The sequence below is a fragment of the Halichoerus grypus genome, chromosome 8 (genome assembly GCF_964656455.1).
Source record: "Halichoerus grypus chromosome 8, mHalGry1.hap1.1, whole genome shotgun sequence".
Classification (NCBI taxonomy): Eukaryota; Metazoa; Chordata; class Mammalia; order Carnivora; family Phocidae; genus Halichoerus; species Halichoerus grypus.
Window position 1 is genome coordinate 140,430,468 of NC_135719.1, and position 22,299 is coordinate 140,452,766.

Below are 22,299 nucleotides of genomic sequence, written 5' to 3' on the forward strand. Positions count from 1 at the left end.
GAAAGCGGCTAACTATTGAGCGCGCCCTCCCAGTGTGCTAGGCTTGGCTAGCACTTTTTGGCCCCAGGCTCCCTTGGCCCAGTCACTTCTTGAAAGAGTCAGTGAGGCACCAAATGCCAGCACTAGGTGGCGCTGTGGGCCGCCCCACCGCTATTCATTCGCAGAGGGTGCTAATTCCTTGAACTGATGTTTCTGACTTTTCCAAGTACCACTGGTCCTGTAATCGACTAAACTCCCTTTTAAAGTGTTTATATCTACCCTAATGGGAAACCATTATATCTTTGCCATAAATAGATGATGAATGTGAACTTCTTTTTAAAAATCATGTTAACTGTTGAGCACAGTGTAGTATGTTGAAAGAAGGCAAATATAAAAATAAAGTGATTGGAACAAAACATGTTGGTTCATGTATGCCCATCTCGCAGATCACCGATGCAGTGAAATACTGTCCTGGGCTCTGAAAAAAGAACAGCCTGCTGTCAACTAGATACAGGCGTGTTTAGGGTGGGAAAGGCTCCTTCCTTCTGCAGGTGGAGGAACTGAGCTCATGGTTGGAGCCACGCCTGGGACCCAGGTCCTGCCTTCCCTTCCACCACACGGATGCGAGAAGAACCTTAGGAAATTGGAACTGAAGTGTGACACCCTCAGTTTCTCAGTGGCTCTGATGCCTAAGAAAATTCACTGTGGGCGTCCCCAGCACAGGGAGCCTCACCTATTGGGCATATGGAACCCTGGGATGAAAGGAGTCATGAGGGTGGGTGGCAACCAAGATGGGCAGCGGACCTCAACCAAACCGCTTAGCTTCTCTGGGCCCCTTGCCCTGAGGGTCCAAAGCAGGGTGTGGTGTGGTACCATGTTCCCCTTTCAGGCACAGTCCAGCACCCTACCCCTCCAAGGAGCCATATCCACCATGGGATGAGATCTTGGGCAAATGCGTTGATCCCTCTTTGTTGTCAGAGCTGGAAAATATCGGGGTCACCCTCACTCTTGGGTTACCCATGCAGCCAAATCAAGTAAGGTTCTAATAGGCCCAAGGGTTCTTGGGTGAAGAGCCAGTGGCCCTGGGCCGGCATCCCCGCATCTCCTGGAGGCCAAGACGGATCTGGGCAACTTGCCTCCTGCTGGTCCCTCACAGCTCCTCGTCAGGCCGAGATGACCTCGATCCATTAAATGTTTAATTCTGCTTTTACAATCTGGAGTCTTCTGTGTCATTTTGCCCCAAATGATGACTGTATATTAAAGATAACACCAGGGCGCCTGGGTGGCTCAGTTGGTTAAGCGACTGCCTTCGGCTCAGGTCATGATCCTGGAGTCCCTGGATCGAGTCCCGCATCGGGCTCCCTGCTCGGCAGGGAGTCTGCTTCTCCCTCTGACCCTCCCCCCTCTCATGTGCTTGCTCTCTCTCATTCTCTCTCTCTCAAATAAATAAATTTAAAAAAATAAATAAATAAATAAATAAAGATAACACCAGCTGCTATAATAATCCCCTGGGATCTCAGTGGATTAACACCATAGAAGTTCACTTCCCACTTCCCTTCAGTCTGATTGGCAGCCCATGTGTAGGGGGCTTTGGGATGCCAAGACCCACCATGAAGATGGCAGGCACGGCCCCCACCCGCAGAGAGCCTCCTTCTGTCTGGCAGGGACACTCATCCAAGGCTTTTGTCATCTCTCCCCAGTATTGTACCTGGAAGGCTCAGTTCTTGTGTTTGAGGACATCTTCAGACTGATCGCATTCTACTGTGTCAGTAGGTGAGTACACCTGGCCCCATGGAAGGGCATCGGGGTGCAACAGACGTTCCTGCACCCTTGGGTGGGGGCGAGCGCAGGGGCCCCCAGAGGGAAAGGTGCAGCCCAGAGGATGCAGAGAGAGGGGACGGTCCCTGGCTTTGCCCTGGTAACCATGAGGGGAGGTGTGGGCTCTGAAGCTATCTTGGTCTGGCCACGCAGGGCCCCTCCCTCATCACCACCTGCCCCCCCCCCCCCGCGCTCACTGCCCCTCACCCCAGCTTCCAGGACAGCCGGGGACCGAGCCGACCTGACCCGCCCTGTTGCAGGCAGATGGCACTTCCTGTGGGGACAACAGGAAGGGCTGATACCCCTCAGCGGGACAGAGCCTGTGATTCTTAAGTCGCTGCTGGGTGGGGTGGGTGACTGGTCACCACCCTCAGAGCCGCTCTGTTTACGCAGAACTGGTTTCAGGTCAACAGGAACGTAAAAATACACCCTGGTGCCATAGTGGCTTAAACTGCAGGGCCTTGACGAGGGCTGGACGGGGTGTCTCGGGGTTCAGGGCTCCAGGCCCACGTCTTCGTGCTCCAGAGAGACCCATCCTTCCTGCCGCTCAGTGAAAACCATGCTCATCCCAGAACAGCCCTCCCACCTAGCAGGACCCTCCTGGGCTTGGACGGGCTGGAAGGGTGATGCTGGGAACAGCAGCTGTGAGCCGCTGACACCTGTCGAGGGCTCGCAGGTACCCAGCGCTGTGCTATCCATTACCTTCATAAATCTTGCAAAAGTTCCAATTTCACAGATGAGGAAGCTGAGACTAAGAGAAGGAACTTGCTCAGGTTGCGCAGCTGGCCGATGGCGGGGTAGAGATTCGAAGTACGTAAAGCTCCCAGGTCCGTGAGCTTTGCTACGACCGCCCCACTGTGTGCCTCCCACGATAATTGGATGACCTAGCATGTTCCTCCGGGCCTGCGAGGCAAAGCAGCCGAGGCCCCCAGGGCTGTGGTGTCCTGCGACACGCGAAGCTCTCAGGCAGACAGGCCCGTTCCTGCTCTTAGAGGTTCCTATCTCAGGAGGGGTGCACAGCGCAGCGCTTGGCACACCCAGGTGCTTTAAATGAATAAATGAATGATGACGGGGTGCCCGGTGGCTCAGTCGTTAAGCGTCTGCCTTCGGCTCAGGTCATGGTCCCAGGGTCCTGGGATCGAGCCCCGCATTGGGCTCCATGCTCAGCGGGAAGCCTGCTTCTCCCTCTCCCACTCCCCCTGCTTGTGTTCCCTCTCTCGCTGTGTCTCTCTCTGTCAAATAAATAAATCTTTAAAAAAAAAAAAAAATTGAATGATGACATAATTGCAGAGCCCACAACTTGAGCTCGCTACTTAATCTCTCTGAGGCTCAACTTCCTCTTCTGTGAAATGGGAATAATAGCCGTTAGACAGGTGCTGGGGAAAGAGAGGATAAAGAAGCAGCACGCTGCCCACCAGCCAGAAGGTGTCCTAGTTCCGTTTCCATGGGGGGTAGTGACTTGGTCTGTCCAGGGAGATCTGGAGCCATACTCACCAAGCTCACACTGTCACCTCCCAATCTTTCCGCCTCTGGAGGCTGTTTCTCTACGTTCCAGAGAAGCAGGTACCTGTTTGCCCGCCCTCGACTGCTCAGGGAACCCACGAGGAGATCACAGGGCACAGAGCCCGTATGTTTGGGTGTCAACATGCTGTATTTAGTGTCAGTGCCAAGGCCGTCTGTCAGGGGTGAGGTGCCGTGGGAGGAAGAACCCCAGGCTAGGAGCTGGAGACAGTTACCTGGCTGTCACCTGGCCTCTCCTGCCTGTGGTTACCTCACCTGTCAAAGGGATGGTAGCCAAGAAGGAACAACACGGCTCCAGAGCGCTCATTGGAGGCATGCCCTCCCCCCCACCCCCTACCCCCCACCCCCAGCTCAGGAAGATACAGGTCCTGCTTCAGGGTGCTCACCCTAATGCTCCAGGCTGGATGGTAGTCCGGTGTGAGGACTAGAGGGGCTTCCCAGACCGGACAGGGTCCCATAGTCGCCCAGGGAGCTGGTTAAAAATACAGACTCCTGCCCGCGCCCCCCCACCCCTGAGACTCTGATTCAGCAGCTCGGGGGTGGTGCACAGTAATAGCCGCTTAGCCAGGACTCTCTTAGGGGCAAGAGTTGAGAGGACTTGCCCCCAAAGAGAGAGCAGCGGGGAGGAAGGGGGAGCAGGATGGGGCAGGGAGAGAAGCCCAGCAAGGGTGCGATTGCAGGAGACATCCCAGCCTCAGCAGGGTCCCCGGGGGCTTTCAGGAGCATAAGAGAGACCTCGGGGTCATTAAAACCAACGGGGCTGGGCTCTTGTACCACCAAGCCGGCCAGCCAGCCAGCTCCCACGGCAGAGGCATTTGAGGCTCTCCCTAGGGCCAGTGGGACAGGCAGTGAGGCTCAAGCATGCCAGAACAAGCCACTGAGGCCCTCAGGAGCAAGCCCCGCTGAGGCCGGGCCGTGGGTGGGCAGAGCTGGTAAGAGGCATCCACGGTCCGGATAGGGCAGCAGCGGTGACTGCGAAAATCAGCTCCCCCTGACCTGACGTTTGTGCTGAGTCTGGCTTGGTCTGCGCTCTGCCCACGGAGTCCTTTCTAGCCCCTACCGTGGCCTTGCGGGGCAGGTGTTCTCATCTGGAGACCCACTTCAGGGGCTGATGCCCCTGCCCCCAGGTTGTGCTAGGGGTCGGACACGAAGATCCTTGCAAGGGGCTTGCCAGAGGGCCTGGCGTGAAGTAAGCACTCCAATAGCCATCACGTGTGTTCTTACAGACAAGGAAACTGAGGCTGGGGGTGTCTCCAGCTCGGGTCGCACAGCTAAGTTCTCAGTCGATTTGAACCCAAGCTTGTCTGGACTCCAGAGCCCCGGCTGCTTCTTCCCAGCCCCCTGTACAGGCCTGGGGCCAAGAGGATGCACGTGCTGTTCCCACGCAGCCCTCCCCTTCCATGTATGGGAGGCTCTGGGCCTTCTTGTGGAAGAGGTGCCATCGGAAGCCAGGCAAGGAAGGGCAGGAAGAGAACTCTAGGTAGAGGAAAGAGCACTTAGTGGCGGGAAGCTTGGGCATGGCAGCACGGGGAGAACCAGACACGTGGGCAGGGATGAGAGAGGAGGCCTTGAATGCCATGCCCAGGAGCTGTGGGGACATCCTTCCTCAGCTACCATTAGCCACACTGCTGCTCCCCGTCCGTGTGCACTGTAGCAGAGCTGCATGGTTGCAGCAGGGGGTGGAATCAAGGCAAGGGGAGAGGGGAGACAAGCCCGGGGCCACAGCAGCCATGCCGGCACTATGAGGAGGCCCCTGCCTCAGCAGTGGTTGGAGGAACTGAGAGGGGTGGGGACAGCCACTGCAGAGAGGAGTGGGGGAACAGAGGAGCCAGGGAGATGCTGGGGCTGCTTTCCTCAGCAACAGAAGCATGAACGCACTTGATCATTTCTTGAACACTTAGTACGCACCAGGCGCTCTACTAAGCCCCTTAGAAAGATTGTGAGGACAAATCCTCAGCACACCCAGGGGTCAGGAATTAGTAGCCTTGTGAACTGGGGGCCATTAGCCTCCGGGTGGGGTCGCTGAGCCCTCAGGGGAAGAGAGAACGAGCATTAACTAGAGAGTATCATTGGTATGTGGTGTTTTTCAACCCTGGGTAAAAGCCAATTAGGGAGTGGAGTATAATACAAAAGTATATTTGGTTTGGTCTTTGTCCCCATTCCTGACACAAAGCTCCTAAAACCCCCTTGGGATTTCCTGAGTGTTGGGGGGGTTGTTAGTCATAATGAGCTACCTGAGTTAGTGCCAGAATGGACACAGGCAGGGCCCCTAGGCGCCCTCGGGAGGGGCTGGTCACAGGGAGACCCGGTGTTTAGAGGGCTGGAACTTCCAGCCCCACCCACCGACCTCCCACTGGGTGAACACACTGAGGTGCGGGGTGAAGCGGGGGGCATGGCGCACCCAGAGAGGCATGCAAGCTACCTTGCCTACGTGCCTCTTCATGCTGACTCCTGAGGCGTGTCCTTTATAATAAACCGGTAGATGTAAGGAAAGTGTTTCCCTGAGTTTTGTGCACCATTCTGGCAAACAGTTAAATGTGAGGAGGGGTCCGTGGGGCAAGTAGGGGTGGGCTGGGACTTGCAGCAGGCATCTGAAGGGGGGACGGAGTCCCGAGCCTGTGGGGTCTGCACTCACTCTAGGTAGGTAGCGCCAGAACTGAATGAACTTGTGGGACACCCTGTTGGTGTGCGGAGAATTGGAGAATTGACGGTTAGTGTTAGAAAACACCCTGGAGGGGGTCATAACGTCAGTCTAGTGGATCATGATGGCGCTCCTTTTTTTTTTTAAGATTTTATTTATTTATTTGAGGGGGGTGGGAGCGAGAGCAAGCTTACACAGCGGGGAAGGGGCAGAGGGAGAGAATACCCAAGCAGACTCCCCACTGAGCACGGAGCCCAACACGGGGCTCGATCTCACGACCCATGAGATCAGGACCTGAGCCGAAACCAAGAGTGGGATGCTTAACCGACTGAGCCATGCAGGCGCCCCATGACTGCTTTCCTTTTAAATGAAAATTTTAATTAAACTGGTAAATATGAGAATGTGTCTGATGTAACTTGGAATAAGTCTTGTTTTGCTAAACTCTTGCTTTAGTTATGTGTATGAGTGTGTGTGAGAGAGTGTGTATGTGCACACTGCCTCATGATGCCAAATGTGTTTCTTACTGGCAGTCATGGTCAAAAAAGTTCGAAAAACACTGGCTATAACAGAGGCCTCTAGGGAGGGGCATCTCCCACCCCGGGAGGTACACAAGCTGACTCACCAGCGTGTGGGGGGGCAAATGTTAGAACATTCATTCTTATTCCATTGGAGCAATATTCCATTTTAGAAATTTCTGTTTTTGTGAATGTTTTTTAATGGACTTAATTGTCCATTACATAAGAAAAATATAAGAATGAGAATATATTATATATATTCTCATATTCATGACAATATATATGTATGTATGTATATGAGAATATAAATATGAGAATACACACACTCACACACACACATGCGCACACACACACCTGGAGAGATGCTAAATTTTTATTGTTACCGATAGCCCTTGCTTTCGGGGCTGTGATTCCCATCCCAGGCTGTGTCCATCAGGATCCCCCTGAGAGCTGGTGAAAAATAGGGATTCCTGGCCCACCCCCAGACCCAACCCTGGGAACCTACATGCATAGTTCTGGGGATCTGCATTTTTAGCAGCTCCCCCATGGGATTCTGATCCGGAATTAATTAAGTAATATAAAGGTATTGATGCCTACCGATAGGGTTGTTGTGATATAGTAATAGCTGATTACTGTATATCAGGGTGCTTGGGTGGCGCAGTCGGTTGAGTGTCCGACTCTGGATTTCAGTTCAGATTATGATCTCAGGGTCCTGGGATCGAGCCCCGTGTTGGGGCTCCCTGCTCAGCAGTCTGCTTCTCCCTCTGCCCCTCCCCCCTAAAATAAATAAAGCTTTAAAAAAAATAGTAATAATCTCATGTGACATAAGACCTGCAAACACCCAGCCCAGGACCTGGGCACATACTGGTTGCCCAGCAAACACCCCCTCCTGTGGGTACTTTCCCTTGGATCAGAAGAGGCGGCCCCTGGGTGAAGTGGTGAATTGGATGATGCGGCAGGGACAGATGAAATCCTTGAACATAACTGGGTCATGGAGAAGGAGGAGGTCCCTGGTGCAGCCTCAAAGGCTCTGTAGAATCTAAGTAGATGTCGTCAGAGGGGATGAGCTCCGTCCAAGGTGGGAATGAGCAAGGCACACGCACTATAGGAAAATGAGCATGCTGTCTGGGGAGGCAGCCGGGAGGCCCCTGAGGGCAAGGAAAGGGTCTGTGGGGGGCAGAAGGGAGGAGCTGGTGGGAGAGGCAGAGCAGGGACCAGGCCCCGGGAAGGCGCTGGATACAGCAGTCCCGGCCCGGAGCCGGTCCCCAACCATCCCTGCAGCGGCGTCTTGACCAGCACACGGAGCAGGTGGCGGAGGGGGTGCGGGGGATGGTCCTGGTGGCTGGGGGTGGGCACCAGAGGAGCTGAGTGACCCTACTGCCCATGGCAACATACACAGAGACCCAGGAGCCACTGGAAACCCAGCCAGCAGGCCAGACAGCCAACCAGGTAAACTGAGGCAACACGGGACTAAATCATACCATCCTGCAAATTTAGAGATTGAGGTAGTGGTGGCCTGAGGTGGGATGAGTGCTGAGGGCGCAGTCTGGGTCTGGGCCTGACCAGCCCGGAAGGGCCGACTGGTAGCCTTCCCTGGGGAAGTCTGACTGTGTGCTCGTCCGGGAAGTCTGACTGTGCGCTCCCTGCCCGGCTCAGTGGGGAGCAGCAATGTGGAGCAGGCAGGAAGGGCCCTCTACCCAGAATGGCACCTTTAGAGGAAGCTACCTAGGGTAGCTACCTAGGCTTCCCGAAGGCCAGGAAAACCAGGGACCAGGGAGAAGAGTCTCCCATTTCTGTGGGTCCCTCAGTGCTGGCCCAGAACTAGATCTGACTGGTTGCTCCCTCAGCCACAGGGCTCAGCCCCTCAGCCCCAGAGAAGTTTCCAGTCTGCCTGGAGACCCCAGCAGCCAGCAGGATTGCAGGGGGCCAGGGAATGGACACACGGGTCCCTCTCCCCGACATGACCTCCGGCCTTTGCTGTCTCCACAGAGATTTGCTGCCCTTCACGCTAAGGCTGCCCCAGGCCATCCTTGAGGCCAGCAGCTTCACAGACCTCGAGACCATCTCCAACCTGGGCCTGGGTAAGTCCCCTCCAAGATTCAGGGGAGGGGGCAGGGCTTTAGAACGTGGGGCCTCAGGACTGCTGACCAGCAGGGGCAGCCCCTCGGGCTGAGTCCCAGCTCCTGCGGGACCACCGTCTCCCTCCCCAGGCTGCCGAGCCCCTGTAGCCCGGAGATGCTCCCAGTTTTCAAAGGGGCACGTTTTACAGCCACCCAGAAGGTCTGACACACAGCCTCGAGGGGTCTGGAGGAACCGGGGGCCGGTCAGGGCCAGCACAGGCTGACCTAACGCAGGGCCGAGGCTCTGGGAAAGGCTGAGCGGAACCCCCAGGTCTTTGTCCACTGACCAGAGCCGGGCACCAGCACGACCCCAGCCCTGGCTCCAGTCCCACCCTCGTCAGAAGGAAAAGCAACAGGAACATGACTGTGAACTGGATGTGGGATGAGGGATGGGTTAGGAACTCACGCAGCCCCAGTGACCTCTCCCCTGAGGTCTAAAGTGGCATAATGATACTTTTGGTGCTTCGTACTTGCTTGGCATTGTCTTTGTGTCATCCTCGTGTCCCCATTTTCAATATACAAAATCACGTCTGAGCACAGCTGAGAAGCGTGTCCAGGGTGGGCCAGATACGCGCCGAGGGCTTTCTGACACCAAGCAGGGCCTCCCCGCCTCCCCTCGGCTACACCTCACGACCTTCTCTGTTGTTTTGCAGAGGTCAGGCGCCAGTTTGAAGCCAAGTCAGCCGGGAACATGAGATGCATGGGCTCGGTCTGGGGAGGGGTCTGGGGAGGTTTACTTCTGACGGGAGGGGTCTGTTTGCCCCAGCCCTTGGCCCCGCCATGGGGTTCAGGCAGTGTTGTGTGCTGGTCTCAGCCCATCGATGCCCGATGTTGTGGTTGGACCGGCCCTCGTGGTTCTTATGATGTTTGCAAGATGCCCTACGTTTGCAACAACCATCAGGAGACTTTGAAAAAATAAAGTTTTATTGCTCACACGACCTGGAAACTACACAGCACCCCTGGGGCCTCACGGTAAGGTCGTGGGGAGAAAGCGCACGTGTAGTTCTGGAATGTGGGTGAGGTCCAGAGCCGTCGGCCAAGACAGAATTCTTGAGACACCTTTGGTGCAAAAAAGTGGTTTTATTAAAGCACGGGGACAGGATCCTTGGGCAGAAGGGGCTGCCGCACTGGGGATATGAGGAGTGACTAATCATATACTTGGGAGTTGGGGGAGGTCAGGACACAGGGAGGCGTCCCAAAGGATTTTCATATGCTAAAGTAGACTCTCAGGATCCTGGGGGCCCGGCTATTGTCAAGCTAACGTGGTTTTTCCTTCTAGTAAGGAACTAACATTAAACAGTTGGGAGTTTCCAGGAGGCATGTCACGCTCTGCCTATCTCAGGCAGTGGGCTGCAGGTCATAAAGAAATTAATTTTGTTTCCTTTCCCTTCTGCCTCAGTTTCCCACATCACTCATGGAAGGGAGGGGGAGGTTAGGGCTCCAGGAAATTGAGTCTATGGGTCTCTGGAAGTTAGGCTACTGATAGGAATGCATTTTCCTTGTAAATCAGTAAGGCATTGGTAAACTGAGGGAGCCTCCTGTCCTGCAGGACTGTGATTTCGACCCGTGAACCATTTGTTTCTCCCTTCCCTTAGTTTTAGGGCAGCTGGGAGGGCCTGAGGAATGTCTCACGTATCCCACCTGGGAGTGCAGGGGTGGAGAGGGGGTTGCAGGGTGTCAGCTTGTGTTTTGTCCTCAGCTGCTTTCTGCTCCCTCATCGTGCGGGCCTGGGGTTCTGCTTTTATTGGGGCTGACGGTGGGGACCTAGGGTTTCGCAGGCTCACTCTCAGTTGGTGAACTGAAAACAAGGGAGGGGAATTTAATATGCCGCAAGAGAGGAAAACAACAACAACAACAAGTGGCCCAAATGGTCAGTTAATCTAAACCAACCAAGATCTCTAAAGCAGAGGAGCTTTGGTGGAGGAAGGCAGCCTGGCCGTTAATCTAGTCTTGGGACTAGCAACATGTTTATTCAAGATAATGAAGGATGCCTCTTCCATCAAAGCTTAAGTCGCTTGCATAACAAAAAGCAAAAAAAACTGGGAGGGATTATACTGCAGGCAGGTGTCCCTGGACTGACCTTCACCTATAGCACTGATAGGAAATATGCAAAGGCAAAGAAAATATGCCCAGGGCCCCCGGACACACTAGGCATTGTGCCCTGCGCATCTCTCATTGTTCCAGACGAGGCGTTCTCCTGACAAAGAACTGAAACCCACTCGAACTAGCATAGATAAAAGGGGACTTCGTGAAGGGACACTGGGAAATCTCCAAGAAACAGAGCAAAAGGTCAGCCGGGCTTTGTGAGTAGCAACGGCCGCCCCCCCCCCCCCGCCACTGCCGGCGCCGCTCCCCTCCGCCCCCACCCTCATGGCTCTAAAGCCAGCCCCACCCCACCCGCTGACCTTGCCCTTGGAATAAGTTGTGAAGCTTACGTGTCTATCAGTAGTGTCTGCAATTTACTTTTTCTGGCATTCTACTCACTTTTTACAAAACGAGCAGAATGTAATAAATATCCAAATCATTGCAAAGCCTGGGTGCTCGGGCAGGGATGATGTTGCTGAAACAGAGATATTTCTTTGCAGGGTCAGCACCATGTGATAACCCAGAGGGGTTGCTCATGGCTCATGAGCGGACCTCAGAAGGTCCAGGTTTGGCCCTGGGGAGGCCGGTGTTCCAGGGGGCACTCTATAGAGGTATCATCCTGGGGCCATAAAACTAACACAGGGAGCAATCCAGCATGAAATTACATGCAGTTAGTTGATTCTAAGTGCAAGAGGAATGTAGAGAAACCGATGGTAAATAAGGGTTAGATTTGCAGAGGGTCTCAGATGCATTGGAGGTATATATACGCTTAATATGTTTAAAACATGTTTGGAGAAAGCACCTGTTCTGCAGCTGTAGGCAGTTTGCATGGAATTTGCTTTTTCCTTTACATTCTACAATGAGAATTTTCCTAGTTATTAAACACCCACCGACAACCCAAGTGTGAATGACAACTCAAGGGTCCAACCGCCCGTCCTTGGGATGCCACAGAAATACGTGTTCACTAAACTCATTGGACTTTCAAGCTGTTTCCATGGCATCTGGAATACTTGGCTGCATTTACTCATCCCCTCTCTGTCCCTTCCGCTAACCCGGGGCTCCCCAAGCGTGAAACCTTCATCACCTTGGCCCTCCGAGCCCACAGCCCAGTACCTGGCTCAGCCCTGGCCCTCTGAGGATTGTAGGAGCGGACACCCGGCAAGAGGCATCCCCGGCCGAGTTGCAGGACACTGCCGGGCCAGCGACACGTCCACCTCGGTCCGGGGACAGCGCAGAGGCAGGGAAGACACGGCTGCTCCGGGCGTCTCCGGCAGCTGAGCCGAGGCTTGGCGTGGTGCCCGTGGGCCCGGGCGCCCCCCGCTTTGCCAACCACTAGCATTGCATGACTGGGTTCCGCTTCTCCCCTGGCCTTGGCATACTGCAGGCTGCAGAGAAAGTTACCTACTTCCCTTTTTTTTTTTTTTTTTAGCATAAAGGCCCGCACTGCCACTGTGGTTCCCTGACAGGTCCCCAGACCCTAGGATGCAGCTCCTCGGTCCCAGCTTCCCCCACCCCTCAGAGTGGCATTGGCTTTGAGGCTGTGCCTGCCAGAACATAACCACCAGGCTTATCTTAGGGGCCGGGGAGCAGTTCCTAGTCACCCAGGCCCCGGGCGCATTGCTCTGAACCCCATTGTTTGTGCTGGTCCTGCCAGAAGCCACATGCAAGCGGTGGAAAACGTGTTCTTTTTCTTTTCTGTGCATGATGGCCCCACCTTGCTATCCTGAGGCAGGCTGTGGGGCTGGCTGGAGCTCCTCGGCCCTCTTTTTGCCCTCCTCCTCCCATTTTCTCGTCTCTTCTTGCCTGTAGCCATCCTCCCCTGGTTCAGGTCATCCCCACGTTACCATCAAAATGACCCTTGCCTAAGTGCCCCTGCTCAGAACCCCACCTGACTGTCCACTCTCGTGAAGCTCATGCACTCGTGTGAGCCAAGGGGCTGAGCTCCTGCTCTGGGCCAGAATGCCTTAGGTTCTGCAAATACTTAGATGAATGAAGCATTGTTGTGCCTTATGGAAGCTCACAGCCTGGAAGGGGTGGGAGGGAGTCAGACAAAACCCAAGAATTCCAGTCCCAGGGCTAGTCACGTGGGTCAGGGTGTGCCCCAGAGCTGGGGGAACTCAGAGGAGTATACGGGAGGTCTGAATGTGTCAGGAAGGCTCCACCAAACGGTAACATTTGACCTGGGTTGTGAGAGATAGTAAGAGTTTGCCAGGTCGAGAGGGTAGGAAAAGGAGTCTAAGCAGAGGGAACAGCATTAGCCAAGACCTTAAGGTGGGACAGCCCCATGACATGTTCAGGAAGGAATGAGTAGGTAACTACTCAGTAGGTGAAGCTGGAAAAGATGTGCAGGACCAGATCCCACAGGCCTCGAATGCCAGGCTAAAAGGTTGGCAGTGATTTGACCCTGAACAAAGAGCAACCAAGGGTCTACTCTGTGCGCAGCATCACAAGGAGGAGACTGGACGGGGGTGTGGGCAGGCTAAGGCCAGGGTCTAAGTGAGCAATAAGAATGTCCAGGCGTAGGTGGGCAGTTCCTCTCATCATCTGCCCCATGACTTCATCTTTACCCTAAGGAAGTTCTTAAGAGAACTTGGAGGTGAGCATCAGGGGCCTCGGCTCACACATGGGGCTGCTGCCAGTCCACCTTTGAGTCAGACTGGCTTCTCCTTGCTGGGAATACTTGCAAGGAGACAACTTGGTACTGGTCCTGTGTAGACAGGGCACATGGTGCTTCAGGTGCTTACCCCTTGGGCCCAGAACATCTGTGTGCTTGGTGTGAAGCACCTGGGAGAGTGGATCAGTCATGGAGAGGTCAGTAGCTGCCCCAGAGAGCAAAGTGCAGGGCCCGGACAATCTGAAAAACAGTCTGCTCTGGACGTGAGAGAGCCCAGAGGCTCCCCTCCCACGCCGGGCTCTGCACGTCCGCAAGCAGGGGCTGTGAGGCACGCAGAGCTTTGTGGATTGGGAACAGTTCACGTGAAAGTTTGTCATCCTTGTTACTATGGAGACAACTGGCCAGCTGCCCCAGGCTGCCCCACACAGGGTCTCTGCCCAGGACAGGGCTGAACGGTGGCCCCACTCTCCTTCCCTGGAGGGGCACACACTCCGGGGTGGGGGAGGGGATGCACACACTCACTTTCAGTCAGTGTCCCAGCAGCCCCATTGTCCTGGATTATACCCCGCTCCCCGTGACTGAAGTTGCCACCCATGGCCAGCAAGGTGGAAAAGGCCCCCATCTCTGGGAGTGCCTGTCTCAGGGCAGGCACACAGTGGCTGCTGTCGACCATCTTGTGATGTTCCCTTTCTTTCAACGTCTAGAGCCTATGGTGTTCTTACAACATCCCCAGTTCTGGGGCGCACACCACGCTGTCACTCCGACCCTGGGAAAGCAACTCAGATGGGAAGTGTTGCAAGTTCCTATGAAGGAAGACACAGAACCTGGGGGCTGAGCACACAGGTTTTAGAACCGGGTTCAAATCCCGGTTCCTCCACTCGCCAGCCTGTGACCTTGGGCAGGTTGTTTAATCTGTCTGGGTCTCTAATCTTCATGTCCTCTGGGGACAATACTAGGATTTACACCAAAGGTCTGTGGTCAGGGGTCGATGAGATGACCCACGTAAAGCAAGTTGCCCACACAGTCAGAATCCAATGCGTGTTTGTTCCTGACGTTATTTTTGGCAGTTTTCTTAGTGACGAATCCCTCCCAGAAGTAAGGAGCTCGGGATGAGAGGCTGGAGGCCTGGCCCCATGGTTAACAAGGGACTCTGCACTATCAGTCTCTAAAATTAACAAGCTGAGGAGACTGGTGTCCCTGCTGCTCTCCAGGAGGAACTGCTGGAGTGAGCCCAGGGTGGCCTATACACCGTCTAAAATGATTCGCAAGGGCGCCTGGGTGGCTCAGTCGGTTAAACATCTGCCTTCGGCTCAGGTCATGATCCCAGGGTCCTGGGATCGAGCCCTGCGTCGGGCTCCTTGCACGGCAGGGAGCCTGCTTCTCCCTCTCCCTCTACCAACCACTCTGCCTACTTGTGATCTCTCTCTGTGTCAAATAAATAAATACAATCTTTAAAAAAGAAAAAGAAAAAAGAAGTGATTCGCAAAACTTTGCGCCCTTTTTGGAGGATCCTGAGCTGCCATCAGCTCCTCAATAGTACTTGGTACCCAGAGGTCAGGAGCTCAAGAATTCCTGAGCTAGCCAACCACCTGTGCCCTTTCAGCTGGGATGTCCCATGGCCCTTACCCAGAACAAGCCTGGCGCTGACCAAGCTTGTCTGGAGAGGGAGAGGCCTGCATTGGTGGCCACAGCCTTGGGCTGTCTGTGAGGGATGGGTCAGGAGAAAAGTCTGTGCTAGAACCGAGAGCCAGCAGTGCAGGGTCCTCCTACCCCACTTTCTGACCCACCCCCCTTTACCACACACACACACACACACACACACACACACACACACACACGGGAGGCATGGGACATTTGCCTATTTTAACACAGAGATTGACAGTCCAAGGCACTCTGCAGTGGGGCCGGTGTTCCCCATTTGGATGGTCAGGTCTGAGCTCACCGGCCACGATGCATACTTCGTTCCTCCTGCACACAGCCACCGTGGTGGCCAAAACAGGTCCAAAGCACCTTTCCCTGTGGGGATCCCCATTCTAGAGATGACCAGAGACGGGGGCCTGGAAAGGTCAAGTCACCTGCCCCAGGGCATCCAGACGATCAGCTGCAGAACCCCTTGCCTTCTGTCCCCCCAACACGTGACTGCCACCCCCCCAAGCCATCGGTGCCCTCCTGGTGAGCTCTCATGTGCCAAGGGGCAGAGCTAGAGCTGACCCTGTCACCATGGGTCCCAGCCCCACCCCCGCAGAGCCCCAGACGATCAAACGGGGCTTCCCCTCTCGAGGCAGGAAGTGGTGGGAGAGGTTTAAAGCAGCCTGAGAGGGGAAATAACCCTCAGAGCAGTGAAGCAAACGCTGGTCACAGCCCTGCCCCCGCCCCTCCCACAATCACCAGCCCCACCCCCACCCCCACCACCCTGCCGGGCAGGCAGCAGGGAACCTGGCTTGGGGACTGATCAGCCTCTCCCTCTCTTGTCTCTACAGGCTTCTGGGACTCCTCACTGAACCCCCGGCGAGGTGGTGGGAGCCCCGCGGAGCCCCCAAGAGACCCAGCCCCGGGAGCACCCCCAGCCTCCAGCCTCAGGTCCAGCGCCCATTACGAGAACTGCTCGTGTGAAATTGAGCTGTCCGTAGGAAATGACCGCCTGTGGTTTGTGAATCCGATTTTCATCGAGGACTGTGGCAGCAGTGCCCTGCCTGCCGACCAGCCACCCCCTGGAAGCTGCCCCTCGCGCCCGCTGCCTCCCACCTCCTTTGCTACCTCACCCACCTCCAAGTGGGCCCCTCGCCGCCCAGCACCCCCTCCCCCAGCACCCCTGCTCCAACCCTCTGGCCCGCTCCGGCCTCCTCCACCCCCCTCTCCTGTTCTGGCCTGTCCTTTGCCCAGTTCCCCCCCAGTGGCTGCTCCCCTGCCTCCAGAGGCCCTTCCTCCCGCACCCCCAGCGTCCGCCCCCCACCTAGCACCCCATGCCCCAGGCCCCCCCGACCATCCAAGCCAGCCACCCATGGCAGCCTGTGAGAGGCTTTCACGGCCCACAGGCCTGGGCCCCCTCAGGGAGGAAGAGATGAAGCCAGGGGCATCTCCTGGCCCCTTGCCGCAGACCCCTGCCCCTCCAGTCCCAGGGAAGAAGAACTTCCCTGCTGCTCCTCCCAGACGCCGCATCTCTGAGAAGGTCTCCCTGGAGGACCAGAGCGCAGGGAAAGTGGACAGGGGGATGCCTGCAGAGGGGGACCAGCTAGGTCTTTCCAGGGCATCCCCGCTCAGCCTGCCTCCCCAGGGGACCTCAGACAGTCCTGGGGACAGGCCTCAGAGGACAACAGAGCAAGGTCAGGAAGCAGCGGCCAGAGCCAGTGAGCCGGGCAGCCTGCCAGAGCCGCCGAGGAAGATCCGACAACCCCCAATCCCGCCCCCCAGGAGGAAACGGATCTCCCGACAGCTGGCCTCAGGCCTTCCAAGCCCCTTGGAGAGCACCGAGTCGTCCACGAAGGAGGGAGCCCCCGAGAAACCCATGCCCGGTCCACCCAAAGAAGGCCAGAGCCCTGCCTCCCAAGCCAGGCCCCAGAGCCCGCACGCCCCGTCCGGCACCCGGCCCCAGAGCACGGCAGAGTTCAAGGGCTCCCTGGCCTCCCTCTCGGACAGCTTGGGAGTGCCCGCCTCGGCCACAGACCAGGACTCCTACTCAACGAGCAGCACGGAAGAGGAGCTGGAGCAGCTGAGCGGCCCCGGGGGGAAGAAGAAGTCCTCGGTGATCCTGGGCAAGGCGCGCCACCGTCTGAGCTTCGTGAGCTTCACCAATGTCTTCCACGCGCTCCTCTCCAACAACCGCAAGCTGTCCAAGAGGGTGGTGGAGCTGGCGCAGGACAAGGCCTCGTACTTCGGCAACCTGGTGCAGGACTACAAGGTGTACAGCTTGGAGATGATGGCGCGCCAGACCTCCAGCACGGAGATGCTTCAGGAGATCCGCACCATGATGACCCAGCTCAAGAGCTACCTGCTGCAGAGCACCGAGCTCAAGGCCCTGGTGGACCCCGCCCTGCACGCCGAGGACGAGCTGGGTCAGTCTGGGGCCCGGGGGGAGTGGGCAGGAGGGAGGGGTGATTTCCAGAAGTCCCCCCCCTTTCCCACGAACTGAACCCCTCTGCTGTGCGGCCGCTTACTTCCGAGTTCTCCCCTGTGCCAGTTAGATGGTGGAGGAACCTCAGCCCCAGGCGAGGCCGGCCGGACCTCCCCGACCCCTCCTGCCCAGGATGCTACTGATTCCATTAGGGAGACACTTCGCAGGGAGCAATTAGAGGTAAAAGAAGTACCAACCACCGTGCGTGGTTGCGGAGGGCCGGAGCGGTCTCTGCAGCTCCTGGGGCTCTCAGAGATGCAGGCCCCCTGGAGGGCACAGGCTGCAGCCCCCTCCCTTTGGAGATGAGGAAACAGGACCTGTCGGGGGGAAGGACTTGGCCAAGGTCACGGAGCCAGAGGCACTGGGGACACTAACCGCGAGTCCCTGCCTTCGGGTCACCGCACCTCTCGCTGCAGAGGCTCTGAGGGCAGTGGGGTCAGGCTACGGGCCTGGAAGGATGGGTGGGGGTGGGCTGAGGCAGACGAGGGCAGCCACATGTCCTCCTGTTGCAGAGGCTGGAGAAGCCAAGGGGAAGAAGGAGGCGGTAGGATGAGGACCCGGGACAGGGAGGGCCGGCACCAAACCCAGATGTGGGCCGAGCCCAGGCCTGTGTGGCAGGGGAACGCTATCTGGATCTCTACTGAGACTCAACCACGGGAGCATGGGCCCCTCCCTTACCCCCCCAGGGATAGGGCAGCTCAGGTGTCCCTATAGGGACAGCACTTGTGCCCTGCCCTGGGGATGGAATAGAGCCAAAAAGACTTCCCAAGAACATTTCCCTACTGTCAACCAAAGTGGACAAGTATTGCCATGGTGTCAGGTAGACATGGGTTCACATTCTTGTTCATGCCCACGTAGCTGAGGCCCACACCATCAGAGCCTGAGTTAGTCCGTCTGTAGAGTGGGGATAATGGCATGTGGGTTGCAGAGTTGCCGTGTGATCGAAGCCGACTAAATCCCGTTCCACTAGCCGATCGGGATGCCTCTCAGATAAGATGACATTTGAACAACGAAGGAAGAGGTCATGTATATAGCTGTGGAGTGACTTCTCCAGGCAACGGGAATAGCAGGTGCAAAGGCCCTGAGGCAGGAACAGAGCAGCAAGGAGGCCAGGGTGGCTGGAGCAGCATGAACACAGGGGAGCAGGCAAGGTGATAAGTGAAAACAGACTACAAGGGGGGGCCTTATAAGCCATGGGGAAGACTCTGGCTTCTACTGTGCATGAGATGGGAGCCACTGGAGAATTCTGGGCACATTGGATTATGAATGTCATAATCAAACATGCCATAACAGGATTATGCTGGTTGGGGTGCTGAGAATAGATGAAAAGGGGCCAGGGCAAGAGACTACTCATATAACTCAAGGAAAAGATGATGGCAGCCCAGGTCAAGGTGGTGGCCGTGGAAGTGGTGAGAAGGCAGATTCTGGATATACTGTATTCTTGAGCCTCGAGGCAAGTGGATTTGAGAATTCAAAGAGAGACATCAAGAATCATTCTACCAAACATTTACTGGGCACCCGGGCCCTACATGTACAACTGCACAGGTTGTATACTGCACAACCACCATGTAAATAGTGCCCTTTGAAGTTATGCATTGGTAGGCAGCCCTGTGAGACTCTCATCAGTTCCAGGCCCTGTGAAAAGCATTAGGACGCAATGTTTCAGTCCCAGAGGACTCCTGTACCCGCGTCTTCGTGCGTGGCTGTCTGCTGAATGTACTGCAGGGCCTCCTGTGTCAGGACTACGAGGTGTAGCTACTGGGGCACTGAGGATATCCTTCCGGGGACCGGGAGATGGGGACAACCACACTGTTGGGCACCAAAGCTGGGTGCCTGGGTTCCTCACCCTCCCGCTCTTGCCCCCCTACAGAAGCCATTGTGGAGTCGGCCTTGTACAAGTGTGTGTTAAAGCCCTTGAAAGAAGCCATCAATTCGTGCCTGCATGAGATCCACAGCAAGGATGGCTCGCTGCAGCAGCTCAAGGAGAACCAGCTGGTGATCCTGGCCACCACCACCACGGACCTGGGTGTGACTACCAGCGTGCCGGAGGTGCCCGTCATGGAGAAGATCCTGCAGAAGTTCACCAGCATGCACAAGGCCTACTCGCCCGAGAAGAAGATCGCCATCCTGCTCAAGACCTGTAAGCTCATCTACGACTCCATGGCCCTCGGCAACCCAGGTAGGCGGGCAGCCGGAGGAGGCTGGGCTAGGGGCTCTCTCTAGGAACAGCAATATCATATGGGCCTGTGACCCCTCCCCAGCAAGGACTCCGGAGCCCTTGGAAGGCACTAGAGAAGGCTTTCCAGGTTCCGAGGCCTGTTGGGGCAGGACGGGGCATGGTGGGGTGGAATTCCTGCACACCTCTCTGGGGTTACCTGGGGATCAGGTGGAGGGCCGTGATTAGCTTCCACACTGGAGGAAGGCCAAGCACACTGCGCGTTCGTGTTGATTCGGAGAAGGTTCTCTATTAGTGTCTGAGGGCTGGTGTAACAAAGTACCCCAAAGCAGGTGTTTGGAACAACACACATCGATCGTCTGACACTTCTGGAGGCTGGAAGTGGGAGATCAAGGTGTCACAGGGTCATACTCCCTCAGAAGGCTCGAGGGAAGGCCTCTCTCCCAGCTTCTGGGAGTTCCTTGGCTTGTGGCAACACCGGGGCATTCTCCCTGTGTGTGTGTGTGTGTGTGTCCAAACTTCCCAATTTTTTGTGGCCCTCAGGCATATTGAATTAGGAACCCCCTCCCTACTTCAGTATGACCTCATCTTAACTGATAACATCTGCAATGACCCTATTTCCAAATAAGGTCACATGCCCAGGAACCGAGGGTTCGGACTTCAACTTATGAATTTCAGAGGGAAACACTTCAACGCGTAACAGCCGCTCCAGCTCCAGTCAAATCCGTCCGCATTGATTGTTGCTCCCCTGTCGGCGTGGCAGTGACGCTGATCCGGGCAGGCACGCCTGAGCTTGTCTGCGCCTGAGCTTGCCTGGGCTGGCTCGGGGGGCCGCGGCCGGAGGGGCTTGTTTGGAGGCAGGCTGGGCTAGGAGGGCCTTGCTCGTGTGTTGGGTGGTTGCCTGGCGGTTGACTGGCCAGGAGCCGGCTGCGGAGCCACATATTTCTCTTTCTCCAGCAGGTTAGCCCGGGCCTATACCCATGGTTGGGGTCCAAGAGGGCAAGCGAAGCCCGGAAGGCCTCCTCAGGCCTGGGTTTGACTTGGCACAATGACACTCGGACATATTTCACTGGTGTTTTTACTCACAAGACCAGCCCAGATTCAAGGGGCAAGGAACTAACCTTGCTTGATGGGAAGAGCTGCGAATTAACATCGCAAGGGGCACGGATGTAGGGAAGGGAATCACTGGGACCGTTGATAATCCGTTTACCACAGGGCTCCTCTAGGCAGACAAGGACAGGCACGACTGCACCATGGTGCACACCTTAGTGAACAGAATGGTGGCTGGATTTCATGCCCCGATCACCTCTTCAGCGGGATGCCCTTGTTTGGTGAGCAACCTGTGTGACTGTACGTGGCAGCGGTGGTGATGGGGAGTGGAAGGATTGTGACGTCTGTCGCCACACAGACTTGGGTTTCAGTTCCTGATCTATCACTATCTGTGTGACCTCGAATGATTTACTTAACCCCTTAAAGGCCAGTTTCCTCACCTAAAGAAGCTGTTTACAAAAGGGACACTCAGACCCCTAATGGTTCAGAAGCCATACTAGTCACTTGTGAATATTAGAAGCAACGTATGTAAAACGTCAACCTCAATGCAAGTACATGGCAGGCCCAACCAGTGCTGGCTGTTTTAGGCAAGGGATTCTCTCCGTCTGACTTGGAGAAGAGCAGGCCTGTCTGACCACAGGCCAGGAAAAAGCAATTGAGGGATGGTGCAAGGCCCCCTCCCCCAGGAAAGCTCCCTCACAGGCCTGGTACTGGCCACAATTCCAGGTTGGAGTCACTCTTTTGGGTTAAGCTGACCTGTATCCGATTGCAGTCTTAGAAGGAGCATTGTTCCCTGAAAGCAGATCCCATGTTAAGTTAGAACTCCCCAATCACCGTTTAGCAGAATGTTGGAAATGGATTGGGAGAGAGAGCCTTGTAGGGGAGATGGGGTGGGGAAGTGGAGATTTCGTTATCATGGGGCGGATGTAAGGCTTTGTGACCTAGGGTCTTATGCCGTCTGGACCCCAGAGAGCCGTCCAGCATGTGAACTCCACTGCCAAGTATATTCCTTAAAAACCCCTAAGGAAGTAAGATGAGGGGCCTCAAGCAGCCTGCAGAACCCCAAGCTCTCACGACACACTCAGTCCCAGGGGTGTGGAGCCCTGGGGCAACATCCGGCATGCCTCCCAGCAGCAGCGGGAAGCTCAAGGTTAAGACCCTATGGTGGTGTGGCAAAGGGCTGGCCAGGACCTTTCCAGACCTGAGAGCGAGAGGCAAGCCAGATCTGCAGCAGCTGGGTTGGGGGAGCTCGGGACGTCCTGCACAGTGCGGTGAGGGAGCAGCTAGATCGAGCCAGACAAGAGACAGAGCCCCAAGGGACCCTTTGCTGCAAGCAGCCTGAGAGAGACATCAAACGGGCTGGCCGGGGACCTCAGAGGGATGTGGAAGGGAAAGATCCAGGTTTCCTTCCCAGCTATGTGACTGTATTCTGGTTACTTAGGTGCAGGGAGCCTCAGTTTCCCCCTTAAATGGGCACAGCCATACCCACCTTATGGGGCTATTGTGAGATTTAATTGAGTCTGCAAATTTGCATCTAGCCCAGCGGCTGGACTTAATCTGGACACTTACCTTCCCTATCTGAACTTCTAATTGGGGGAATCTTTTCTTCTGGGGCCGTGCTGGGCCAAGGGCTCCACGGACCCTGAGGCATTATCAGGGAGACAGTTTG

At 55.9% G+C, this 22,299-nt stretch overlaps 1 protein-coding gene and 1 long non-coding RNA gene across 3 annotated transcripts in view; one reads left to right on the plus strand and one right to left on the minus strand.

Annotated features, from left to right (window-relative positions):
- The window catches only part of RIN3 (Ras and Rab interactor 3), a 123,582-nt gene that overhangs the window by 77,120 nt on the left and 24,163 nt on the right, over positions 1-22,299 (plus strand). For both annotated transcript variants that reach the window (XM_036071562.2, XM_036071560.2), the window contains 4 exons: positions 1,680-1,752; positions 8,464-8,555; positions 15,774-17,345; positions 19,275-19,583. In XM_036071562.2, coding sequence (XP_035927455.1) covers positions 1,680-1,752; positions 8,464-8,555; positions 15,774-17,345; positions 19,275-19,583 — 2,046 coding nt within the window. The remainder of the gene's footprint in view (positions 1-1,679; positions 1,753-8,463; positions 8,556-15,773; positions 17,346-19,274; positions 19,584-22,299) is intronic.
- LOC118522502 (uncharacterized) lies at positions 9,501-10,781 on the minus strand. The gene is made up of 2 exons (XR_004910656.2): positions 10,236-10,781; positions 9,501-9,653 (listed from the first exon to the last, which is right to left on the minus strand). It is a non-coding gene; the product is annotated as an uncharacterized LOC118522502 (long non-coding RNA).